Source organism: Amblyomma maculatum, chromosome 3 (assembly GCF_055883805.1).
Source record: "Amblyomma maculatum isolate TAMU_Amacu chromosome 3, ASM5588380v1, whole genome shotgun sequence".
In the NCBI taxonomy this organism is placed as follows: Eukaryota; Metazoa; Arthropoda; class Arachnida; order Ixodida; family Ixodidae; genus Amblyomma; species Amblyomma maculatum.
Window position 1 is genome coordinate 184,671,678 of NC_139346.1, and position 23,146 is coordinate 184,694,823.

The 23,146-nt window shown below is 44.4% G+C and overlaps 1 protein-coding gene across 1 annotated transcript in view; it reads left to right on the forward strand.

Moving 5' to 3' along the window:
- The window catches only part of LOC146197152 (Fanconi anemia group J protein homolog), a 69,330-nt gene extending 46,576 nt beyond the window's left edge, over positions 1 to 22,754 (forward strand). The window contains exons 19-26 of the mRNA XM_084598923.1: positions 1,929 to 2,048; positions 2,260 to 2,331; positions 6,882 to 7,011; positions 11,089 to 11,189; positions 15,216 to 15,251; positions 20,406 to 20,536; positions 21,596 to 21,660; positions 22,095 to 22,754. Of these exons, the coding sequence (XP_084455049.1) occupies positions 1,929 to 2,048; positions 2,260 to 2,331; positions 6,882 to 7,011; positions 11,089 to 11,189; positions 15,216 to 15,251; positions 20,406 to 20,536; positions 21,596 to 21,660; positions 22,095 to 22,369 (930 nt within the window). The 3' untranslated portion in view covers positions 22,370 to 22,754. The remainder of the gene's footprint in view (positions 1 to 1,928; positions 2,049 to 2,259; positions 2,332 to 6,881; positions 7,012 to 11,088; positions 11,190 to 15,215; positions 15,252 to 20,405; positions 20,537 to 21,595; positions 21,661 to 22,094) is intronic.
- Positions 22,755 to 23,146: the final 392 nt, after the last annotated feature.

Here is a 23,146-nt window from a genome sequence, read left to right on the forward strand (position 1 = left end):
GAACACATGCGAAACTAAAACACTTTTTATTTGTTTTCTGCGTAGAACATTCGATTGTAAAATCTGAAGTGTGTGCTCAACCAATCAGCGAAGCAGCGCCCAAGTCCCAAATGAGAAGGAAACGTCATATCCGCTAACGAACTTCGCCGTCAAGTGTTGCTCACATCAGTGCCAAAGCATTGATTATTGAAGCAGATTAAAGTATTTTGCGCTACGATTTCGCCGTTATGATTGGGCTTTCGGGCATCGGGAAGGTGTAAAGAACCTAGAGGCTGGCTGGAATTACTGGTCTGGCAAGCATCACAAGCACCCCTTTAATTCCGTGGACACTTGAACCGTGCTGTAAGGGAAGGGAGGGAGGTGGGAGAGAAAGCTTAAAGAGAGAAATAGGTGCAGTAGTGGATAGCTAGGGAGTAATTTTGACCAACTGGGGATCTTTAACATGCACAGACATCGCACAGCACATGGAGGCCGCTCCGCTTCGTCTCCATTGAAACGCAGCCGGCGGAGGTCGGGTTCGAACCCGGGTACACTAGTACAGTATGAGCCTTGGAATAGGGCATCATTAGTCTTGACACAACGACATGGTCAGTACTTGTGTTTTAGTATACCTTGCTCCTAAAAATGTACTTTACAGACTTCTCATCAAAATATTCTGTGTGATAATAACATGGATTTAAAGTGGTCTAAGACTATTTGTTAATGAAGACACTTGTCTGGGCTAAGCACAAGATGTCCACTAATATTCGTGCAGTTTCTTTAGCTTTGTGGAGTGGGAAAACTATATTGTTGCAGAAGCAACACTATGCTAGGTCTGAGCGATTTCGCGAGGCCCCAGAGAGCCCCAATGGCACAAGGAGCGAGTGATGTCACAAGGCACACATCTGGAGAGCAGTGCGGAGCCACCTCAGACTCCTTCGCTGCGCAGGTGACTCCAAGGTGCCGTCGCCGCTGTGCCAGCTGTGCATCTGAGGGTTTCAACGCTGCTGAACCGAATGTAGAGCAATAGTTTTGGCTGCAGGTGACCGAGCATTGCATCGAACTCAACCAGTGTTCCGTTGAACGCATCAATGTTCACCGTCGTTTTAGGCAGAGTAGCCGGGCTCGAACCCGACCGCCAGTGGCTGCATTTCGATGGAGGCAAAACGGAGAGGCATCCGTGTGCTGTACGATGTCTGTGCACATTCGTTGTCGAAATTACTCCTAAGCCCTCCACTATGGTAGGGTGGCTAGAAGGAGAGGTGTAATGAACGCGGCGCGCTTTCCTTAGAGAGGGGTGGCCCTCCGAGCCTGACAGCCGCTTGGGCGAAACGAAGTGCTGCAGTTTGGAGGCCGTCAGCATTCTGGAGGAGACTTGAAAGCGTCAAAGGAACGCCACGCGAAATAGCGGTGGCGTACCGTCCAAACACACCTGCCAGAGAAAGTTGACAGATACTGCGCCTTTACTTTCCTGTAAACCAATTATAATTATAGGTAGCACTGCAACGAACGCTGATAAGAGGCAAACAATGGGGGCTACCGCCAATTCTTCCGCTACGCGGGTTACTCAGAGGTGCCGCCGCTGCGATTGCCACGCCTCACATGCTCTTCCGACGCACCGGAGCTAGTGTATATATGTGTCATCGTGCCGGTATCGGAGCAGTTAGCCATAGAGAAGTTGAGCCGAACAGATACTGAGCGCCTTAGGCAAGCAAATCTTCGTAATTCGTCAGATCTAGAAGTTGCAGCCTGGCAAAGGGCATTAGATCGGAGAAAGCTAGACAAGAGAAAAGCCGAGCGGGCGGCGGAGACTCCGGAACAATGAGAGGAGTGCTTCCGCAATTCTACTCGGGATGACCATTGGTTAAACCACAGCCAATTTTTCTCAAAAAAGCTTATTTTCAGATAGAAATTGGGTTCGACACAGTTTTTCTTGCTTGTTTGTCTAGGTCTGGATCGGTGGCATTTCCTTTGGTCCCAACAAGGTAAACCTCACTGCCAACTTCAGGACAGCTGAGACTTTTGAGTTTCAAGATGAAATTGGATCTATCCTGTGGGATATTTGTAAGGTAAGCTTTGCAGGGTTTATTGTTCATTGGCTCTCAGTCACCTGTAAGAGATGTGTGTACAGGCATGCTTGCCATGCGCTTGCAAAGCTCTTCTTTGGCTCTTTGGTGCCCGCTACCCAAACAATAAAAGAAGCGGAACTTGCTTCATACTTGTTTAGAAGTCCAGGCAAAATAATTATCACATTAATTGTGGAATTCATATTTTTTCCAGGCTGTCCCTCATGGTGTGCTCTGCTTCTTCCCATCTTACGGTATGATGAATAAGCTGGCACAACGGTGGCAGGTAATGACGCTTCTTGGCCTTTTTTTTTTTTTTTTTCTTTTGGTTCTTATCCTCTTTAATGTTAGTTACTCTATAGTATTAATCTCTCATACTAAATTGTGTATTCAATTAACAATAGCAGGGTCGGGCAACATAGTGCAGAAAGGAAGTCACTAAATGGCTGCTTCTTGAGCAAAAAAATATTGCTTCGAGAGATCAGTGCTGGTCTAAAGACAGCAGCAGCATGCACCTTTTACGCACTTTGCATTCAGCACAGAAGCAGTAATAGTTTTTCTTTGAGTATTCCGTTCTTTACCACAAACAGTCCATTCAGAAGAGGTAACAAAGTTGTGCGTTGTGTGGAGGAGGAGGAAGAGGAAACAATTTTATTCAATGCATTACTAAACATCGAGAATGTCCTGGGCCAGGGTCACCAAAGTCACCGAGACCAACTGATCATCCAGCTGGTCAGATGCTAACCAAGCCCGCCACGTTGGGGGAGGAGGGTGTGAAAAGTGGTGTGATTGAATTGCGACAGGGCATGAAAACATGCAATGTTCCAAGTTTGCATAGTGTTCGGAACAATTTGGGCATGCGGGGGAATGTCTGAATCGGTACAGAAACGATCTGGCAGGAGTAAGCAGTGTATTTAGTTGTATGCATCTAAGAATGCGTATTTGCGAGGTAGTGAGTGATTTATCAGGAAGAGGAAATGTACTAAGAGTTTCTCTAATGTTGTCATAGTGTGTGTGTTACTTTCTTTTGCCTAAAGAATAATACCATATCCGGATGTCTTATTGCTGATGCTCTCAGCTAAGAGCACTCTTCAGCGGTACATGACGCAAAGTCCAGCATTGTCAGAAATGAGTGGTGCACTGAGGAAGAGGTCAGTCTATAAAGCTTCGCTGCCGAACAGCAGGCCAAGTTAATTATGGTAAAGCAAGCACTCGCTCGGAATGCATTTGTGACAGAAAATCTTACGCTCCGAGACAAACCTTGTGGGATTACTTATAAAACTGTGCTGTTATCGATGGAACCTCGCCCACATGCCACAGGTTTGGGCCAGAGCAAGTCAAAGGCACCGCCAGCATTCGATGCGCGCTTGCGCTCTCGCTCCAAGGGAAGGAAGACGCAGGTTATGAGTATGAGTCTTTATTGTACAGAAAGCTGCATTATGCAACACTGCACTGATCCCCAGACCTCATTACTACACCATGACCCAGCCCCAGCACCCGAAAGCGGAGCTGCGGCATCATGCGCACAAAGCAAAAGCTACTTAAGCATTTGTGGCAAATCTAAGGGTCTTGCAAGCCGTACGGCCGACCAAAAGATCAGTACACGCTCGACACATCACAAAGGAGGGTGACGGGATTCACAGAGCTCATCTCAGTGACATAGGTTGCACGTCGATGGTTCATCATGCGTCGCCACCTCCACTGGCCAGCGATAGTCAAGGCTTGTGCCAAATCAGGCCCTCCCGAATCAGAAGTGTCGGCGTTGTGCAGGCAAGCACTGGACTTCTTTTGAGCCTGGAGTCGAGCACACATACAAAGATGCGCACGCTCAAAGGGGCAGGAAACGTGGAGCGAGCAGTGTACGTACCTGCTACTGCCGGAGTTGGCAGTCGGTCACTTCCGTTCGCTTTCTGCGTGCGGCCTCGCATTGAAACAACAGCCCAATACGTCACCAGGAGATGCCCAATGGGGACGTGAGACCGACGTGGGAAGAACAGAAGGGAGGGGTGAATGAGAGCAGTTCTCGGGGAACTCGTATAGAAGGTCTAACGAGCAAAACAAACAGCAGTGGCTATTGTTCTGGGAACACAATCCCCACAACCTAAAAGTGGCGTGCCTTGCCAATGAAAGGAAATCCTCAGATGGTCATGCTTTGTGCCTCATGGCATCCTCATTCTAACACAATTCCCTGCTCCCATTTTTACTAAGCAGCTGAGTAGGAGAGTCCTTTTTGCTTAGAATGAAGAAGTAATAGCTGATACTGGCTTTATGTTTTTTTGGTCGCACACATTGTGACAGAGAGTTATTCTGCTAATGCCATGGTGTTTATGGACACTAGCTGCCTGTTAACATTAGTGATGCGCCCACACCAGTCCTCGTTCTTGAGCTGATATCCCTGCCATGGGCTAGCAAACTCCCAAAGCCAGTTTTTTGGAACTTGAGCTGACAGAAGGTTCAGCTATCATCTGTGGGACATTTGCCCTAAAGCTTTATGAGCACCAGGGTGGGCTGGCGGTCAAGCTGGCATGAGACAACCAGCAAGCATGCCTCTTCGAGGAACCTAGAAAAGGTGGATTCGCAGTGCAGATAATCTCACCTCGGTAAATCTGCAATCCATTTCTTGAAGACGAACAATTGTTTGATATCCATGGCCCTGCATGTGCTATAAAGGGGCTATCCTTCTAGTGTAAGGCTCAACAGGCCAGTTGTGGTAGTTGCCGTCTAATGCCTGTGTGCCAGTCCAGCTGTGAACATGCAGCCCACCAAGCGATTAGCCGCCGCCACGAGATGTGCAGACCTGAGGTGACAGACACAAGTTTTCTATTCGAAGGAGCGTTTATTGCTTTTGAGCAAGTGTCGAAATCGATCCTGGATATATCAAACTCAAAGGGACCCGTGAAATAGTTTGATATATCAACAGACCACAGCTTTCAGTTGCCCATGATGGCTGAGCAATTCGGTGCATGCACAGTTCCTTGTATAAAAAAGCTAGGAGCCACAGGAGAAATTGGATCCTCCAGAGCTGTCTAGAAGAGTTCCCCTTAGTTCTAAAAGGGAAAAAAGAGGCCTCCTCAGTTGCACTGCTAAGGGGTGGCAAAAAGTGGCAGCGAAAGGCTTGTGTGCCCTCTCCTCTCTTCATTAAAACAAGCCATGCACCAACTAGCCCAACAAGAAGTTCTAATCTTCTTGAAAACTTTCCGAACAACACATGCAAGCATCATGCGGTAATTATACACAGCCATTACTGTGGGAGGGGGTTTTATTTGCATCTTCATGGTTCGAAGAGGCAAAACAAGGCTGATAACTAGAGTAGATGATATTTTGCTAAGGTGGCTTACAAGTGAGTTTGCCTGCTGCAGTCAAACTATGATATATCAAACTCAGATATATCGAATTATCGCTTATATCGAACTGACTGAACATCCCTTTAAAAATCCCATGCAAAAGTATAGCAGTGTTGTTCGCGTTTATCAAACTTGTTAAAGGAACATTCAATATACCGAACTGTGTGCCATGCCCCAGCACGCGATGCTTCTCCTAATGATGGTCACATGTTCCTTTTGCGCATGTGGATCTGGGTCAGGTGAGCATCCTTGGGCACCTGGTGGCAGCTCTAACGCTGTAAAACCACATGATGATGTGCACGTCAAGTTCGCCTGAAAGCAGCCTTCAATCTGGCTTGCTTATTTTTATAATGCGACACTGTTGTTACGCGGGGAAGCCAGCATTCAAGGCACCGCTTGTCGCACGGTGAAACCAGCCTGGTAGAGCAAAGGCTTGCGGTGGCTCTCGTGTGACCTGCTTCTCTGTTGAAGCCGATACCAAAGTAAATTGTACCCTGATTTCATTTGAGATATTATTGAATTCAGTAACGGAATGAGACCTTTTATCACCAGAGGTCATGCTTTCCAAACCATCGTCTGCTTTAGCTTTGGTGCAAGCCCCCGTGCGGCGCTAGACGCAACCAGTGCAAGCTCCAACACTGCAGGTGAGCGATCTGCTGCCAGCATGCTGGTGGGTAGTATGTCCTTGCTTCAGGAGACGCACCAGTAACATGGGTGCATCATATTCATGTTTCTGGGTTACAGGGAGATCATTTGTTGGCATGTCATATATTTAATAATCGATGTATTAAACTATTTCACAGTCCCCTTCATGTTCGATATATCTGGTTTCAACTGTATATGGAGAGCACTTAGGAAACTTGCAAATCACCTGAAACGAAGTGCCTTCACTGATGGCACATTTTATGCCCTGCTGGTCACAACATAGTCTGCTGTTCAAAAGGTAAAATTCCTTCTTAGGAAAGGAGCCAACTTGATTCTCACTAGAAAACTCATCATCGACTCTATGGATTCTCTCTTCGGGAGTATATGACTGGTGTGCAGAGGGAACTACAAGTTGGTTGCATGAGCAGAGGGAAAGAGCTCTAACCTTGAAAGAATTGAAATAAATATGGCCGCCGCTGCGCCAGCCGCAGCCGATTACCTCGCATGTTTAACCGCTGCCACTGTCTTACACTGTGCAGTGCATGTTGTCTTCTTGAACAAGTTCCATCCATGCGCTATATTTGGATCCAAGACATCACTGTCTCATTGCCCTCTTAAGGTGCTTTAGGTGGTCTCAAAATTTTACGCCTCCCTAGTCACCTATACGTCCCTAGTCACCAATTTCATCATCCATCTTTGCCTTAAGCCTGACCTTGAAACCTTAACGTCTATCTGAAGCGAAAAGAGAAACGAACTGCATTGTATATTAGCGCACATTGCATTTGGCCAACTTACCAAAATCTGGTGCAGTTTTCTTTATGACTTTTTATATTTGCTCTTTTCTCAGGTCACTGGAATGTGGGACAAGCTGGAGAGCCTTAAGCACATTGCAATGGAACCTCAGAAGGCTGATGCGAGCTCATTCGACAGCACAATGGATGAGTACTACACCTATGCCAAAGGGGAAAATGATGATGGTAAGGCACTCTGCCATTCCATTTGGAAGTCCATGTGTGTAATTTTACCTCAATAGATTTCTTCTTCAAAAAGTATCCTGAAGAGAAGAAACTTGCTCCATTGATGCTGTAATGTGATGAAAGACAAATTATTACGAAATGAGATGAAGCAATCTCTGAGAAATAATTTTGGAGGGGAAAAAAAGGCAAATAAAATAAACAAGTGAGGCATTCAGGAGGCCACCGAAAGCAACCAACTATTTGAAAACACATGGCAAATTGGGTAATGAAAAATCAAGAAAGCTGATAAGGTGAAGCCAGCTTCAAGTTGAGGAGAGCGTCAAAGAGATGACAGCATCACAGCAGCCTGAAAATAGAGAGGCAGGGCACACAGAAAGAAAGACTGCCATAAAAAAAGAAGCCTAAGTTTGAACTACCATTGCAAAGCAAAAAAAGAAAAGAAAAAAAGCAATAAAGTGAGAACTATTTTTCCTGGAAAGAGCAAACTCCTTAAGAGTGAAAAACACTGCTCCCCTTACTTTGGGAGCCATCTGTGAGCTTCCTAGCTGAAGCATATTCTCTGTTTGAAATTTCACACACAGAATTGAACATATGACCCATTGACTTGATTGTCTGCACAAAAGATTTTAGGCAAAAATATTAAAGGCCTCATTCAAGAAAATATGGAATCATTGTTAGCGGTGTGAGCGAACAATCTTAGGCATGCCTCTGGCAGGTGGTAGTTGGAAGGTGACATAACAGGACATTCATTGGTTGGAAGGTGACATGGCAGGACATCTGTTGTCAGGCACTGCCAACCCAGGCAGCTCCTTTGTGTTGAGAGGATGACATTTGGATCGAACCCACAGTGACCTATTTATCCCATGTCATACGCGCTACCCCTGGGCCACACAAGCTTTTTCATATGGCTTGGTTAAATAGGGGCTTTAGATGTATTTAGGTAGCCTTTCACGTAATGTGGTAGTTAATGAATGTATGGTAAAGAGTATGCGTTAGAAAGAAGAGGCACAAATTAATGGATTAGTGATAAAAGTCACGCTGAAGAGGAAAGTGAAGTTGAATTGTATTGACAGAATACCAGTTCTTCATCACAAAAACACCACTTTAACTGAAAACAAAGCTCTTTTAAGTTAGAAAACAACAAGAACAAATAAAATTACAAGGGTTCAACGCTGCTGAACCAAATATTGAGCGAAAGCATTTTCTGCGGATGACCGAGCGTTCTTCTTCTTCTCTTTTTCTTCTTCCTCAGCCCACATATAAAGCCCTGCTTTAACCAACCAAAATGAACGTGCCTTAGTGGCCTATAGGGGTAACGTGAATGCCAGGGTCCTAGCAGGCTGATTCTGACATAACCGTCCCGTGTGAAACGAGAGACCCAAGTTGGCAGCTCCTGCCAGCTCGTGTGTCACGTGGCGTGTGACGTCACATCGTCACATGGCGTGCCGTGGTTATCGTTGGGACCACGCTGACGAGCCGAGCTGGTCTCCAGTTTTTCCTCCGCTCGGTGTGATGTCACTACGGGGGTCGAGAGACCCAAGTTGGCAGCTCCTGCCAGCTTGGGGTCATCTACAGGAGTCGTCTAAAGGTCAAAGGTGGCGTAGTCCACTGCCACAAAATCATTGGAAAGCGTGATAGCGGCAAATGCTGTTCGAAGCAAAAAATGCTAAAAGCCGGTGTCATGATCGCAGCTGACCGCGTGCTTTCGTTGATTCATACATGCAAGGATAAACGACTCCAGCAAAAAAAAAAAAAAAAAACTGTCGCTTCTTAACGTCCGCAGCCGCTATATCCTACGCTACGCCGCGCGTACAGCACAACAATAAAAATGGGCGACTCGCGAAAAAGAAAAATTATATGAGAGAGGTCTGCCGCTTCTTAACGTCCGCAGGTGCCATAGCCACGTCAGCCGCCGAGCGCAGAGGGTTCGCAACACACGCTGGAGAAAGCGTCCGGCGTTCTGTCTGAAAATAGGCTGAGCTGGCTTGTCGCATGCGTAGCGCGTGCTACGGCGAACGAAGGCCGGGAGAGAGGAAGGAGAGAGATTGCTCGGCAAAATAATGGGCACAGCCTTGCGCTTCGCTCCATCGCTTTTTTCCTCTTTCATTCCCACCGGTTCTCTCTGGTTCATTCGCGTGCATGGCTTGCAAACGTCACATGCTGGCGCGCGGGAAACGATAACCGCAGATGCGCGCGCCTTTGGGGAATGGCCGCGGCGCTTCCCTAGACCAGCCGTCGCCGAACTGTCCCCTCTCATTCCTTCCGCGCGTGGCTTGAAAACGTCACAAGGCAAACGGCCAAGGGTGATGCGATCGTCTTGCGTGGTGTGGAGTTCGATATATCGAGCGACCGGTGAAATTGAGCTCGATATATGACGCGGCTTTCCTATACTTTTGCATGGGATTTTCAAGGGGATATTCTGTAAGTTCGATATAACCAAAATTCGATATATCAGGGTGCGACTGTACTAATATCTTTCTTAAAAGCGTTGAAATTGCTATCACCATTAAACGGTTACCCCACGAGTGTGCTGAGTCCTTTGGCTAAAATCTATAATAAGATTTTAAGTTTCCTATGTTTGTTCAGTCGTCATGCATGCCCAGAGGTTCTGGCGCATCATTTTGTGGCATAATGTGTAGCTTCACTTACGTCCTGCGAAGGAGTGATGCTGACTGCTTTCGAGTAAGCCACTTAAGGTATAAACACCCAAGGAAGCGTTGAACGAAGGGTAGCTCGCCTGGTTCATATTAAAAAAATACAACAGCGAAGGAAATAGAAGGAATTGTGCAAAACAGTCCTCGTGTCCTCCTTTATTTTCTGTCACAATGCATAGTTCACCCCTTGCTACTATTTAAAAACACTCTTACATAGCACTCTTTACTCGTCAGTTCACGAAAATGTGAGGTTTGTTGGGCAGACTACATTCGGCTGTTATAGTATTTTCATTAGCCACCGCAGATTGATGAGTTTCAGTTGCGCGAAAGCAAAAAGTATGGCCATATTTTATTGCTGTAGGCTTAATTTGTAGCTGTACTGTTCGTGACTAAAGCTTTTTATCCACGACAAACCAAAAAACAAAATAAAAGTGAGAACTGTGTTTTCCAAAAAGCACTTTGGTGCACCTTTAAGCGCCCTCCGAATTTTCTATTTCGTTTATTTGTTGACACCACATTTCAAAGGTTGCCTTCATGCGACATAGCAAATACACCATTTTTTCTGTGCACTAGACAGTAAGTGTGTACATCCTAAGATAGTACTGTAGGGCAGGGCGGGTGTAAATTATGTGGTTGAAAATTGTTTTTCGTTGCGAACAAGATAATAAATAATATATCTGTCCTGTGACTTTTCATGGCTGAATGCGGTTGGAATGTAAAAAGGCAATGTGAAGGGACTCTTCCTTCATCTATAAGTATCTAGTAAACTCTGGTGGAAAATTGTTTGCTGGTAGTCAGAAAGCAGTGTGTTCTGTAAGCTTTATTATTATCTGCATGTTAACGTTTTCAGTGTGGGGCATATTACTAGCTGCACCCAATAGCTTCAGTGCCTGGAAGCAAAAATTAAGTGGTGCCTGGGATTGATGGTTACTGTCTCTTGGATATTTGGTGTAATGACCTCTTTCCTAATTCCAGCCACTGTTAGCAATTGGACCTGTGTGATTTGAATTGTATTTTACAGTTTTTGGGCAGAGAAAAGTCGGATCCCAAAGTGGGCTGCTTGAAGCAGTAGGTTATTCCTCATATTTAGCCAGCCAAAGGACGAGACACAGGGAAGAAGAGGACAGGACGAGGCTGGTTAAATATGAAAGGTGTCTCGTCCTTTGGCTGGTTAAATATGAACCCTAACCAACTTGCCCAGTCGTCAACCTTGGTGAGGTTATTCCTCCCTTTCTTTTTTTCCCTCTCCCTTTCCACTGCGCTCAAAGGCCTTTGCTCCCGCTACCTTCTTCATATGCATAAGTGTCCTGCCTGCGTACAGAGACAATCTTAGGTAAAAGGTTTCATGTAATTTGTGTGATATTGTATAACACAGAGTGTCTTTCGTGCTTTCTTTTCTTTTGTTTTTCGTGGCTTTAAACAGATGATGATGACCGGGGTGGAGCATTGCTTCTCGCAGTCTGCAGGGGCAAAGTAAGCGAAGGCCTTGACTTTGCCGACAACAGTGCAAGAGCCGTAGTAACGGTAAGGATGCAGTTTTTAGAAGCAATGTTTTTATTTTTTTTATCCAAGAATTCATTCACATTCATTCGTTTAAATCTTATTAATGTTCGTCATCATCATCAGCCTGGCTACACTCTCTGCAGGGCGAAGGCCTCTCCCATATTCCTCCAATTAATCCGGTCCTGTGCTAGCTGCATCCATTTGACCCCTGCAGACTTCTTGACATCTTCCGCCCACCTAACTTTCTGCCGCCCCCTGCAAGGCATCAATGTTTACATTCGCCGTTTCTAGTGTCGTCACAGATGGAACTTCCTGTTTGGTCACAGCAACCATTGCAGACCCAGGTTGGCCCACATTTTGTGAAGAGGGGTTTACAATTTCCAGCAGATTTCGTGAACTCAAAACAAGACCCAAAAATTGATTCGAGTAACTGAACAGGGAACAATGGCGAGACGTGTCGAGGGCCAAGAGAGGCATGGAGAGGCTGGAATGTATGGAAAGCGCACATATGACCTCTCCCTTTCTCTTCTTCACTACTCGTAATTTGTGGAACAGGTGGCGACGGCGGCAGAGCTGTGGCAGAAGGCCTTGCTGTCGCATTGTTAGCACAATCACACGTTGATTTTTGTCCAGAGTTTTACATTTATCAGTGGCAGCAAGCCAGCTTGATTGCACAGACCGTCTGGCTGACGAATTTAGTCTGAAAAATCAAACTTTTGGGTCCTATGGAGGCCAAAATATTCCTTGTGAATGCTCTGTGCATGTGAGGGTGCCTGATGATTGCTGAATACATACATACACGTTCCTGTATGTTCATGCTCCTGTGAGGTGCCTGATGATTCCAACACCAAATATTGCAGAAGTCTGAATTATTGGGATCTTAAATAACAGTCACATACTACATTAAGTGCGTTGCACATACTTATAGTTTAGCTGAGCAGTTTCATTTGCTTTGTTTTTGAACTACCGTATTTACTCGCATAATGATCGCACTCGCGTAATGATCGCACCCCTGAATTTTGAGGTCAAAATTTCATTTTTTTAAATTCCCCGTGTAATGATCGCACCCCGAACATGGAGCCGCCTGGTGGTTGATCTGCAGTCATCCCGCAGTGAATGCATTCCGACGAGTTCCCAACCTAGTCTAGTAACGTTGGAGTTCCCATGATTCCATGCTTTGCGGCGTTCGCCATTTTGCAATTCGGCAGTGTCGTAGCGTGCTTTGTGTTTTTGTGCGAGTTTACGCCATTTCACCATGGGGCGGTATGCCAGTTACACCGCCGCGTTCAAGCTCAAGGCTGTCGACTATGCACTGGAGCATGGCAACCGCGCTGCTGGTAGGCATTTTGGCGTGGACGAAATGAGGATACGCTATTGGAAGAAGCAGCGCGAGAAGCTGATGGCTACGAACAAGACACGGCGGGCTTTCCGTGGACCCAAAACGGGCAAGTTCCCTCGTGTTGAGGAGGCGGTCCTAGAATACGTGAGGGACCTGCGCAAGGATGGTTGTGCAGTGTCATTAGAAATGATACAGACGCAGGCGCGCACAACTGCCAGGAAGCTGGGAATCGCCGCAAAGGATTTCCGCGCTAGCTCCGGTTGGACGACTCGCTTTATGCGACGGAATGGACTTTCCCTGAGGCGGCGGACGTCGTTGTGCCAGCGGCTCCCAGCCGCGTATGAAAGCAAAGTGATAGACTTCCATCACTTCGTCACTAGGCTTCGCGAAAAATGCGGTTACCTCATGTCACAAATTGGAAACGCCGATCAAACTCCACTGACGTTCGACATGCCCCGGAATACAACTGTGAACGAGAAGGGTGCTCGGAGCGTCCTCGTGAAGACGTCTGGCGCAGAAAAACAGCGATGCACAGTCATGCTTGCTGTGACGGCCGACGGGCGGAAGCTGCCACCATACGTGATCTTCAAACGGAAGACTATTCCGAAGGGAAACTTTCCCCGTGGCATCCCTATATGTGCACAGATGAAAGGGTGGATGACTGCAGACCTGATGGTCGACTGGATCAAGACTGTTTGGGGAAGAAGACCAGGAGCATTTCTGCTTCCCTCGCTTCTGGTTTTGGACAGTTTTAGGGGTCACCTTGTGGACAGCGTGCGTGCCAAGCTGAAAGAGCTGCGCACGGACATTGCAGTCATTCCTGGCGGCCTGACTTCGCTGCTGCAGCCTCTCGACGTGTCTTTGAACAAACCGTTCAAGGACAACGTTCGACGACTTTATGCTGAGTGGATGGCGATGGGCCAGCATGATTTGACGCCGAGCGGAAAGATTAGAAGGCCATCCGTGGAGATGCTGTGCTCGTGGATCACAGAAGCGTGGAGCAGTATCCCCGACGAGGTAGTGGCTAAGAGTTTTAAGAAGACAGGCATATCTAACGCTTTGGATGGAACGGAAGATGACTTCCTGTGGGATTGTGAAGATGCTCCCAGCGACGACACTGCCATTTTCGATGAGTCGTGCAGCAGTGAAAGCGAGGATGGCGAGGAGTCAGACTTTGATTAGAGTACTGACGAAAAAAAATAAATGGGCATTGTGCACTCCATGTGATGCTTAATGTGCGTGTTTATTGCGAAGGTAAGCCTTACTCAGCTTTTATTTTTGGTTGTAATCGAGATATATGTTCTAAGACATCTGACCTGCAACTTGTTTGCGTTTTCGGTGCTCAAAAATTTTTTTGTAGAAAATTTACCCCGCGTATGTAATGATCGCACCCCGAAATTTGCGTCAGTATTTTAAAAAAAAAAGTGCGATCATTATGCGAGTAAATACGGTAATTGGAATTTAAGCTGGTGTGTACTGTGGTTAAAATGTCACACCTCTGTGGCTCACCAGCATGGGGGCTCGATCCAAGCTGCAGCAGTCACTTTATAATGGAGGTAAAACGCAGGGTGCTCATGTACTGTGCAGTTTCAGCGCACATTGAAGAACCCCACATGGTTGAAATTTCCAAACACTGCAGGATCCCTCATAGCCTGAGCCGTTTTGAAACATGAAACCTTGCATGTTTACCAAACCGCATATTTTTCACACACGACTAAAAGATTAAAAGTTGAATTTATTAAATCAGTAAGAACCAGTAAACTCTGCTAAAGGATTCCTGCCTCTCTCAAAGTAGTCAGCCTGTTGTCGCCACTGATATGGCTATCGATATGGAATATGTGGTTGTTGCTGGTCACAACAAATGTAGTCAACGTTTTTGCTTTCCGGTCCTTTTGCTTTCTTCGAAAAGGACATTTATGTGTATTTCTCTTACGGGGGTGATTATGGTCAAGCCTCGATATAACATATCCGAATATTATATATTATTGGCCATATTAAACTATTCCTAAGTATTTTTAATAAACATGTGATTTTTGTTTCATGTATTTTTCTCGGCAAAGTAACGAGTACTCACTCACAAAAGTTTGGACAACATGCAGGCTCACTCAAACTGAGACTCGCATACACTCAGGTTCACCGTACTTGTGATCTCAAACTCATTTAGACTTATAGTACACTCACATTAGTTCTGAGTCGCAACACATCCTTAGTCAACCACTTATTATGACTCACGACTCACTTCAGCTCGTGACTCACATGGGCTCACTCACTCATTTGGACTCACGACTTACCTGGCATCACTCACTTATTTTGACTCACAACTCATCCGCACTCACTCATTTGGGCACATTCATTTTGACTTTAGAGTCATTTGGACTTACTGAGCAAGGCAATTTCTTTACTCCAATTGACCTTGACCGAGGCACTTACCCTAATTTGGGATGGTAAGAAACAGAAATTTTGTTTGCGTCAGATTTGGGCATCAGAATATGTTATAAATAAATCCTACAAATGCAAAGCTAGTGCTTAGAAGATGGCAGCAAGTAGCGAGCAGTGATGAGCTTGAGGAAATTTTGGTATGGGGCTGACAGCTTTGCATTCTGTGTGGCAGTGTACTACCATGCTTATTGTGGTTGCAGTAGGTATAAATGGAGAAGTGTTTGTGATTTCGGAAGTAATTAATTTTTTTCTGCAATTTGTAATTACAGATTGGAATTCCATTTCCAAATGTAAAGGACATGCAGGTGAGACATACTTCGAGCTTTTTTTTTTCTTTTGCCAAGAATTGACCTGTTAATTCAAGGCTTTATAACATAATTGCTTATCTTTGCATAAAAACAGTATGAAACAATACTGAGATGAAGGGAGGACACAAGTATGAGCACTGACTGATTCATGAGGGGATATTTGTTTGGTTTTTGATGGATTGATGAAAACTTCAACTTGCTATGATTTTGAGCCAGTTGATCCTAAATATTGAAGAAAGAAATGAGATGCAAATTCACACTTGACACAGAACATAGAGGTATACAATATGAGGGCTACTTTTTCAAGAAAGTGCCCATCTGCTCGACACACTCATACCATCTGCTTCTGTGTCCTATGTATTGTATGACAAAAAGGTCCTGCAGTACCTCTTTGTCTACCATGTGAAAGTCTGACTGGTAGAACCCCTTACAAAGAGTGTATGTTTACCAGTAATAAGAGCGCAAATGATAATTTGACCTCGAAGGAGACCAAAAATTTGCTTGAATTATTCAAAGTTTATTATGAATTCAGTGACGCCCTTTCAAAAGACCTAGACTGCCTAGTCATATTTGGGAGTTCAAGTTAATGAGAGCTCACTCCGTTTCGCTTCTTCTGTTGCTCCTCTACTGCATGATATCAATGATATGAATCTCATGGGGCCAAACATTCATATTGTGTGAAATTCGCATCATCCAAAATGAATAAAATTCACACTTAGCATCACGGGAAATGCATTCGTGCAGACCTTTTTGCAGCTAACAGGATTTATTTACCACTGCTTGGTCACTGGTCACTGTTCACGGTGCACATCGTGCCACCACTCACCCCATGGCGTCAACTACAGGCTGCGCTTAGTGTTTAAGGGTGTGGTCACAGCATGTTCACATCATTCATAGTGGCACACGAGAGCATTCAGAAACCCAAAATTTTCACCATTGTACTCGATGCATTCCTGGCAGGAAGTATTTCGAATTCGCATCATATCATTAGAACTTCATTTTTATTTACGGTGCCATCCATAGCTGCTGACGTGACGCGTGCAGCTGTGCTGTGGAGTACACTGAGAAGTTGCATAAATCAGGTCATGAAGTCACTTTAAGAACCAAAAAGGTGTTTAGCTTTGCATTTAATGAGTGCTGCAATTATATAAGACTGTAGAACTTGACTGATATGTTTACAAGAACCTATATTTAGGGTGGGGTAGACTTCTGAAGCACATAAGTAGAACCCCTTTATAGTAAAGTCACTGGGACCAAAAAAAATCTTTTACTATATCAGGGTCTTTACTATATCAGTTGTCGGTGATGGCATGGTCCCGAAGTTGCTGTCTTGTAATTAAATGCTTACTGAATAAAAATTTGCCTCGCGATCCTATTTAGTGTGTGTGTGGCGATGTCATTTCGTGGGAAATTGTCGCCGCGGCCAGATACACTTTACTATAACCGATTTTTACCAAAAATGTCTTTACTATAGACCGTTTTTGCGGCGAGGAGGAAAATAGCTTCGAACCGGAACGCTCTGCGCGGCTCCTCCTGTCTGGTATGTGGGGACGCGGGGATAGCAGCGGGGGCGGCAGGGCATTCTACGGAGAAAGGGCACATGTTGCAGTCTTTTGCACACAGAGTGTCTTGAATAGCCGCAAAGTATTTAAGCCGATTAGCTGATGTGAGCGATGTGCTTTCTTTCCCTGTTCTTTCTTCTTTCGCCCCTTTCTTTCCTTCATTTCCCTGATCGTTTCATTTCCGCCTGCCACAGTTTAGCTGCTAGGAGCTGCCGCGGTTAATGCAATTGTTTTTTTTTTCACTCAGTTGTTTGCATTAACAAAAAAAAAACAACAACAACCAAAAGGAGATGATTAACAAAAGATAAAAGATTAACAGCGGTGGTATGCGCGTGTGCTGCTCTACACTGTTCCACTTGCAACTCACTCAATTAGGCGAAGACGAGCAGCTTCTGAATTTCAAGCCCTAACCGAAAATGTTTTGCTTTGGCAGCCTTTCGTGTGAGTTCTGAACACTGTGTTTGTAGAGTAGGGACCGGAAAAACTGAATACCCGTGCAACCACGGCAGACTTTGGGCAACAAGCGGATGATATTCCTTGCGGCAAATATTTACTTGATGCCGCCAGGTAAAGAAGAACTGAGGTTAATGCAAGTATGGAAGAACCTGTCCCACTTGAAGACAACGATATACTAATAAATCGGTTGTCAATTTATTTAGTGAAACAGCGCTACAATATTTTTTTTTTAAACACGCGTCCCGTAAGATTTTGCTGCCGATAATAAATGGGAATATGATCATAGAAATAGCAGCGATTTCTTGCAGTGAGCAAACCTTGCGACGAAAAATGGTGTAATTGTTGACAAAAGCAACTTTCGATGAGGTCATTATGGGACATAATCTAAGGTCCCTATTCCATAGGTAGCATTTGTCCATTTTATCTTGTATTTTAATGTCAGCATGACGGCAGCGTCAGACAAACGCAACTAATGCCCAGTCAGAGAAATTGCAGGATAGCAGCTTCCGCTGCTGACAAGTCATTGCCACTCCCCGCACATACCGGCAAACAGGTGGTCGAGTCATGTAGGCAACGCTGAAATCCGATTGCCTGGTAGTGGACGCTTGAACACCCTGCCTGATTGTCACTCAACAAAAGTAGCCAGGGTAGAGTAAATGGATCCGAAGTGGATAATGGATCCTTGAGAACAGAACCCCAGTAGAGGTGTGGGAACTTCCGCAGTAGCCGCTCATGCAGTAAAGAGCATATGAATGATCGGTTGACCCAACAAATCTAGCGCGATTAGCATTGCTCCTAAACGTGACATGAAACGGCCACATTCGCTTTCTTTCTTTCCTCAAATTGTTACGGTAAGCCGTCTCTAGAAATCATTTAAGAATAAAAAGTAGATCGAAAGCTGACATCACTGCCAGTGGTGCGCCGCCGCCTCTCTGTGCCACATAAAAGTTACACACTAATTGTAATCAGGCTTGTAGCCTTCAGCCGACCTGATCAGGAGCATCATTTTTTGTCATTTCTGACCGAATGGCTTCGCTGCTACTGAAAACTTTTTTTTCTTTCAGCTAGGTATACTTTCAGAAAGCAAAAATTTGCACGCGAAAGCTCCAAAATGCTGATGTCCGCTACTTGTCGCTTGTTCCGCGGATGAGACCCCCCATACCAGCATGGCGGTTGTTCACAACTCGGCCGCTAGATGGCGCCACATACACAACATGGCAGCGCCCAGGATAAAACGGTCTATAAAGGGTGGAAAATGTACAGTCGTCTATGGAAGATAAACTGGGACTTGAGTTTCACTTTACTATATCTACTATATCCGAGTTTTTACTATATATCTGGGTTTACTATAGCGAGGTTCTGCTAATCAAAGTATTTCATTGAGATATACACATAAAATGGTATAATTAGAGCTATGTTAATGAAAATTGGCACATGCAAATCTCAGAAGCTGTAGTTACAATAAAAGGTTAAAATTTGCCATAAGCTCCCTATTTACCGTAAAAACCTGCATATTATACGAGATTTTGTTTTTTTCCTCCCATTTTTATTCAACCGCTGAAGAACCCCGAGCCAGCCGCGACAGACGCGCTGCTAGACTTGGACATGGGAAAGGAGGTCTCCCAGTTACGCCGGCAAGAAAAGGGGGAAGCCCGCGGCAATGTCGCTGCAGGAGACCGGGAGGTGGCGGGGGTTGGCCAGCATGCCCTTTCCTCCGCCAACCTCTCTACCAACGCGCGTAATCACGCGTGTTAATTATGCGCAGGCGTTATAATGGAGGAAGGGGATTGTGAATCCCCACAAGTTACACCTCTTCTTATATGCAGGTTAACATTTACGCGGGTTCTTACGGTAATTTTTCATTTTTCTTTTTACACCATTTTTACTTTTTTCCTCAGAAATCAACTGAAACACTGTGCTGAAATATGCAGTGCAGAAAAGCATACTTACGTTACAGAAGTGTAACTAGAATTACAAGCCTGCAAGAAAAAAATTTTGTAGAATTCTCTGTTTTCACTCAGTGAATTTGCTCAGGGGAAACAAGAAAGTCTAGAAAATATTTTTTCTAGGCTTATAATTCTGGGTTGCTGGTGCATAGAAGGAATTTCTGATAGAACTGTTGTTCCACAGTATCCTTGAATAAGAAGAGAATGACAATGACTGCAAGTTTAAGTTCATGGCTGCAGCTGATGCAAAAAGAGGAGTGTGCTTATGAGTGCTGCCAAAGCCATTTTTTTTGTGCAGGAGCCTTAGTTAAGGAGATAAGGACAATGAATTTTAGAAGTAACTGTGGACTTATGGCAGAAGGATTGAATGTTTCTGTCATTACAGCCCAACGTGCTCATTGTCACATTTTACTAACCTTTTCTTTTTCTCTAATAATACTTTGTGGATCTAACCCAGTGACTTTGGGTTGTTTTTCCACTATGGAAGGCACCAGGTGGCGTTAAGTCTGACTCCATTCCAACTCGATACGCGAAGCTGCCTAGACACGTCTGCTCCACAGCTGCCAACTGCCACCGAGCCTGCGACTGCTCTCTGCCATTTCTTATGATCCGCGCTGCTGCAGAGTTGACACTCTCATGACGTTATACACCCCGGTGACCGATCAGCATTTGAGCATGTCACCTGCCAGAGCACCTGCCAACTCGGGCATGTCACATGATCTCATGACTTCATACACCTTGGTAACCAGTCAGCGTTTGGCCATGTCGCATGACCTTGGCATGTCATCAGCCTCTCGACCAGAGAAGGAATTTCCCGACTCCTCTTAACCAGTTGGGAATCTCCCGACGCCACAGAGTTTTTCTTCTTACGTGGACTCTAATGCTACCCCATTAGCATCAATATTGCATCAAGAACCTGAATATTCGACCGTCGAGTGGTTGTAGCGTACTTTGTGTTGGATAGATCCAAAACTGCTGTCCCCGCAAATGTCTCGTTCATGGTAAACAGTGTGGAAAACTGCAACTTTTCTAAGCAGTAAATCTGAGACATTGTTTCGGTGGTTTCAGGGAACATTTAATGAAACCAAAGCAAAAATTCTTTTACTTGCTGCTGTTCAGTGCCGTTCTAAGAAAGGCTCCATGGAGAAGGCTGAGCTTGTTGTGTACATTTCTTTTCTAATTTGCAGGTGGACCTTAAGCGCAAGTACAATGACCAACAGTGCAGGTTGGGTAGACCAGTAATGGGAGGAAACGCCTGGTACGAGACTCAGGCATTTCGTGCCCTCAACCAGGCTTTGGGACGATGCATTCGGCACAGGTGATTTTGGTTTGCTCTGGTCGTTGGCGACATGGCAGCGCATGTGTGGCAAAGGAAATTGCACAAGATTAACATCTTTGCATAACCATTGGGGGAAAATAACATCTTTGTTTGAAGGTTATGTCTGACTGTGAAGTCACATCACAATTTTTGTGCAGATACAATTGAACCGAGATCTATAGAGTTCGAAGGGGATTTTGAACATAATAAAAATAATAATTGGTTCACAGGAAAGGACAGGCGCAGTATCTGTCACACTTGTTCTGTGGACATATGGTAACCATGGCAGTACCACTGATGCCATAGTGGCAGCCTGCATTTTCAGAATGTTAAAAAAAATGATAAGAAAACAAGGTTTAAACTCCACAAGAAATAACGACCAATTTCAAAAGGAAAAAAAGAAAAATTTCTTCCTGCAAATGTCAATCTTTTGGGGTGTCTCTCGGATACATAAAAGTGAGATAGTATGTCCATTCCAGCCCACAAAAAGCTCTGAATGCCACCCAGCATAGCAGGGCCATCATCCCTAACTTGCCTTTGTTTTTTTATCTTAGGGTGTAATTTTTTCTGCGAAGCCATGCCCTGACTATTGTTATCGTAGTGAAAGCTCTAAAAGAATGTGCCAATATTTTTACTTGTGTCCAACAGACTGTCCCTTTAAAAAAGAAAATATTTGCAGGTGAAAAATTTATGATTGTTCTAGATTCGTAGTTTACCTGAAGGTGAGCTGAAGACATAAAAAAACCTTGAGTGCATGTCTTACCAACCATTAAAAAAACAACAATTTCATACGAAGCTTTTATTCTCAAAATTATCATGGGGCTGACACAATGATACTTCACAAGACAAAGTGCACATACTAACAGTGATACTAAATTTTCTTGTCTGTCACTTTTACTGAGGCTACATAAATTTAATAAGGTTGATGTAGACTCGTTCAACTCCCCCTTATAACAGGAAAGGGATGGCATTTAAGATCGGCTTTTATGATCTTGAAAAGAACAAAAAAAAGTTAGATCTTAACTGTAATTACATTTCCTCGTCTTTTTCTTTCTGCAGTGAAGACTGGGGTGCCTTGATCATAATAGACCACCGCTTTTCACAGCAGGCGAAATTTCAGAAAGGTATGCTATTCGATGCAATGATGACTGATGCTTGACATCTTGGCCTATATGTATATATGAAGTGTTCAGAGAAGGTCGGGCAAGTACTCACATTTAGGCCTAGCCTTTTGGTTAATTGCATGATAATAACGAGTGACAGTCACTATAAAATTTTTGTTTCCTTGCACATTTATTGTTAAATTTCAGTCTGCCTTTCCTTTCAATTTTCTGTTTCTTTATCATAAAATCGTGAAAACTTACATAACAGTGTTCCGAAATGTGGAACATATACGTACTCTGCACCTTGCTACCTCAAGGACTTCAACAAAATCTCTCCAAAGGTGCCTGTTCTTTTAAACACTAAAACAATGAAAAAAGGTGGTTTGCAAAAGTGTCTTATTTGAACAGTGAGAGCTTTTTATCAATTGTGATCCTTTTCCTTCTTTCTTATTCAGCCCTGTCAAAATGGATTCGGGAACAGTTCCAATGTTTTCAGTACTACAACGAAGCAATCGATTCTCTGAAGTCATTTATGGACTCAAAAATGAGTGCTGCCAAGAAGTTTTCTTCTCCTGTGCTCAAAGGAAGGCCTTACGGGGCTGCAGCATTAACTAACGTCCACACTCTGTCACCTTCTACGAGCTTGTCCAGCATGTCTACTCAGGAGACCATACCAATTGAACTTTCGGGTGACAATACTGAAGAAATGTCATTTACAAGTGATTCCTGATGTGGCCACGTTATTAGGCGATCTGCCATTGCCAGCTTGACCGGTTTTGGTGGTGTGATGTGAATGTCACCTCAGCGACTGCCATTATTGTGAAGAGTGGTAATGCGAGTGACATTTGAAACTTCTTCGACCTTCTGAGGTGCAAGCAAGCGTCATTGTCAAGGAATTGTGAAAACGAGACACTGAGTGCTCTTTGAAACTTGGAACTTATCTCTTTTATTTTGTACACATCCATTTTATTAAGAACTGCGTTTTTATTTGTATTGAATTTAAGCCGAACTTAAAGCATGCATGTAATTTTAACATTTTGTAGAGCATTTTAGACACAGTGTCTGTCAGTCATGACTGCAATGTTATAATTTTTAAATAAAAGTTTTAATTGGGATTTACTCTTGTGGTATTTCAAATTTCAGCAATAGCTGGTATGCTTAGAAATGCTAATGCCAGTCAGAATACAACGCAGAACATGTCACCAGAAGTGGTGGTACCAATAGTCACGTGACGGCACACCATGACTCAAAAATTAAATGTGCTAATTGGATATAGAGTGGATGACGGTATGTCGTAAGTATGTCAAACTGAAAGCTAATAGAGACTAAAAATCCCGTCGTGCCTTGCTGCTGTTGCTAAAAGCTTCGCCTCCTTTTATTCTTTTCTCACAATTAAGGGTTGGGCTTTTTGGTTTAAACAGAAAAATGCTGAAAAATGTACACCAAATTAATTATACTGTATTAATTAATACTGTAAAAATTCTGTATTAGGAAGGAAAGATCAATA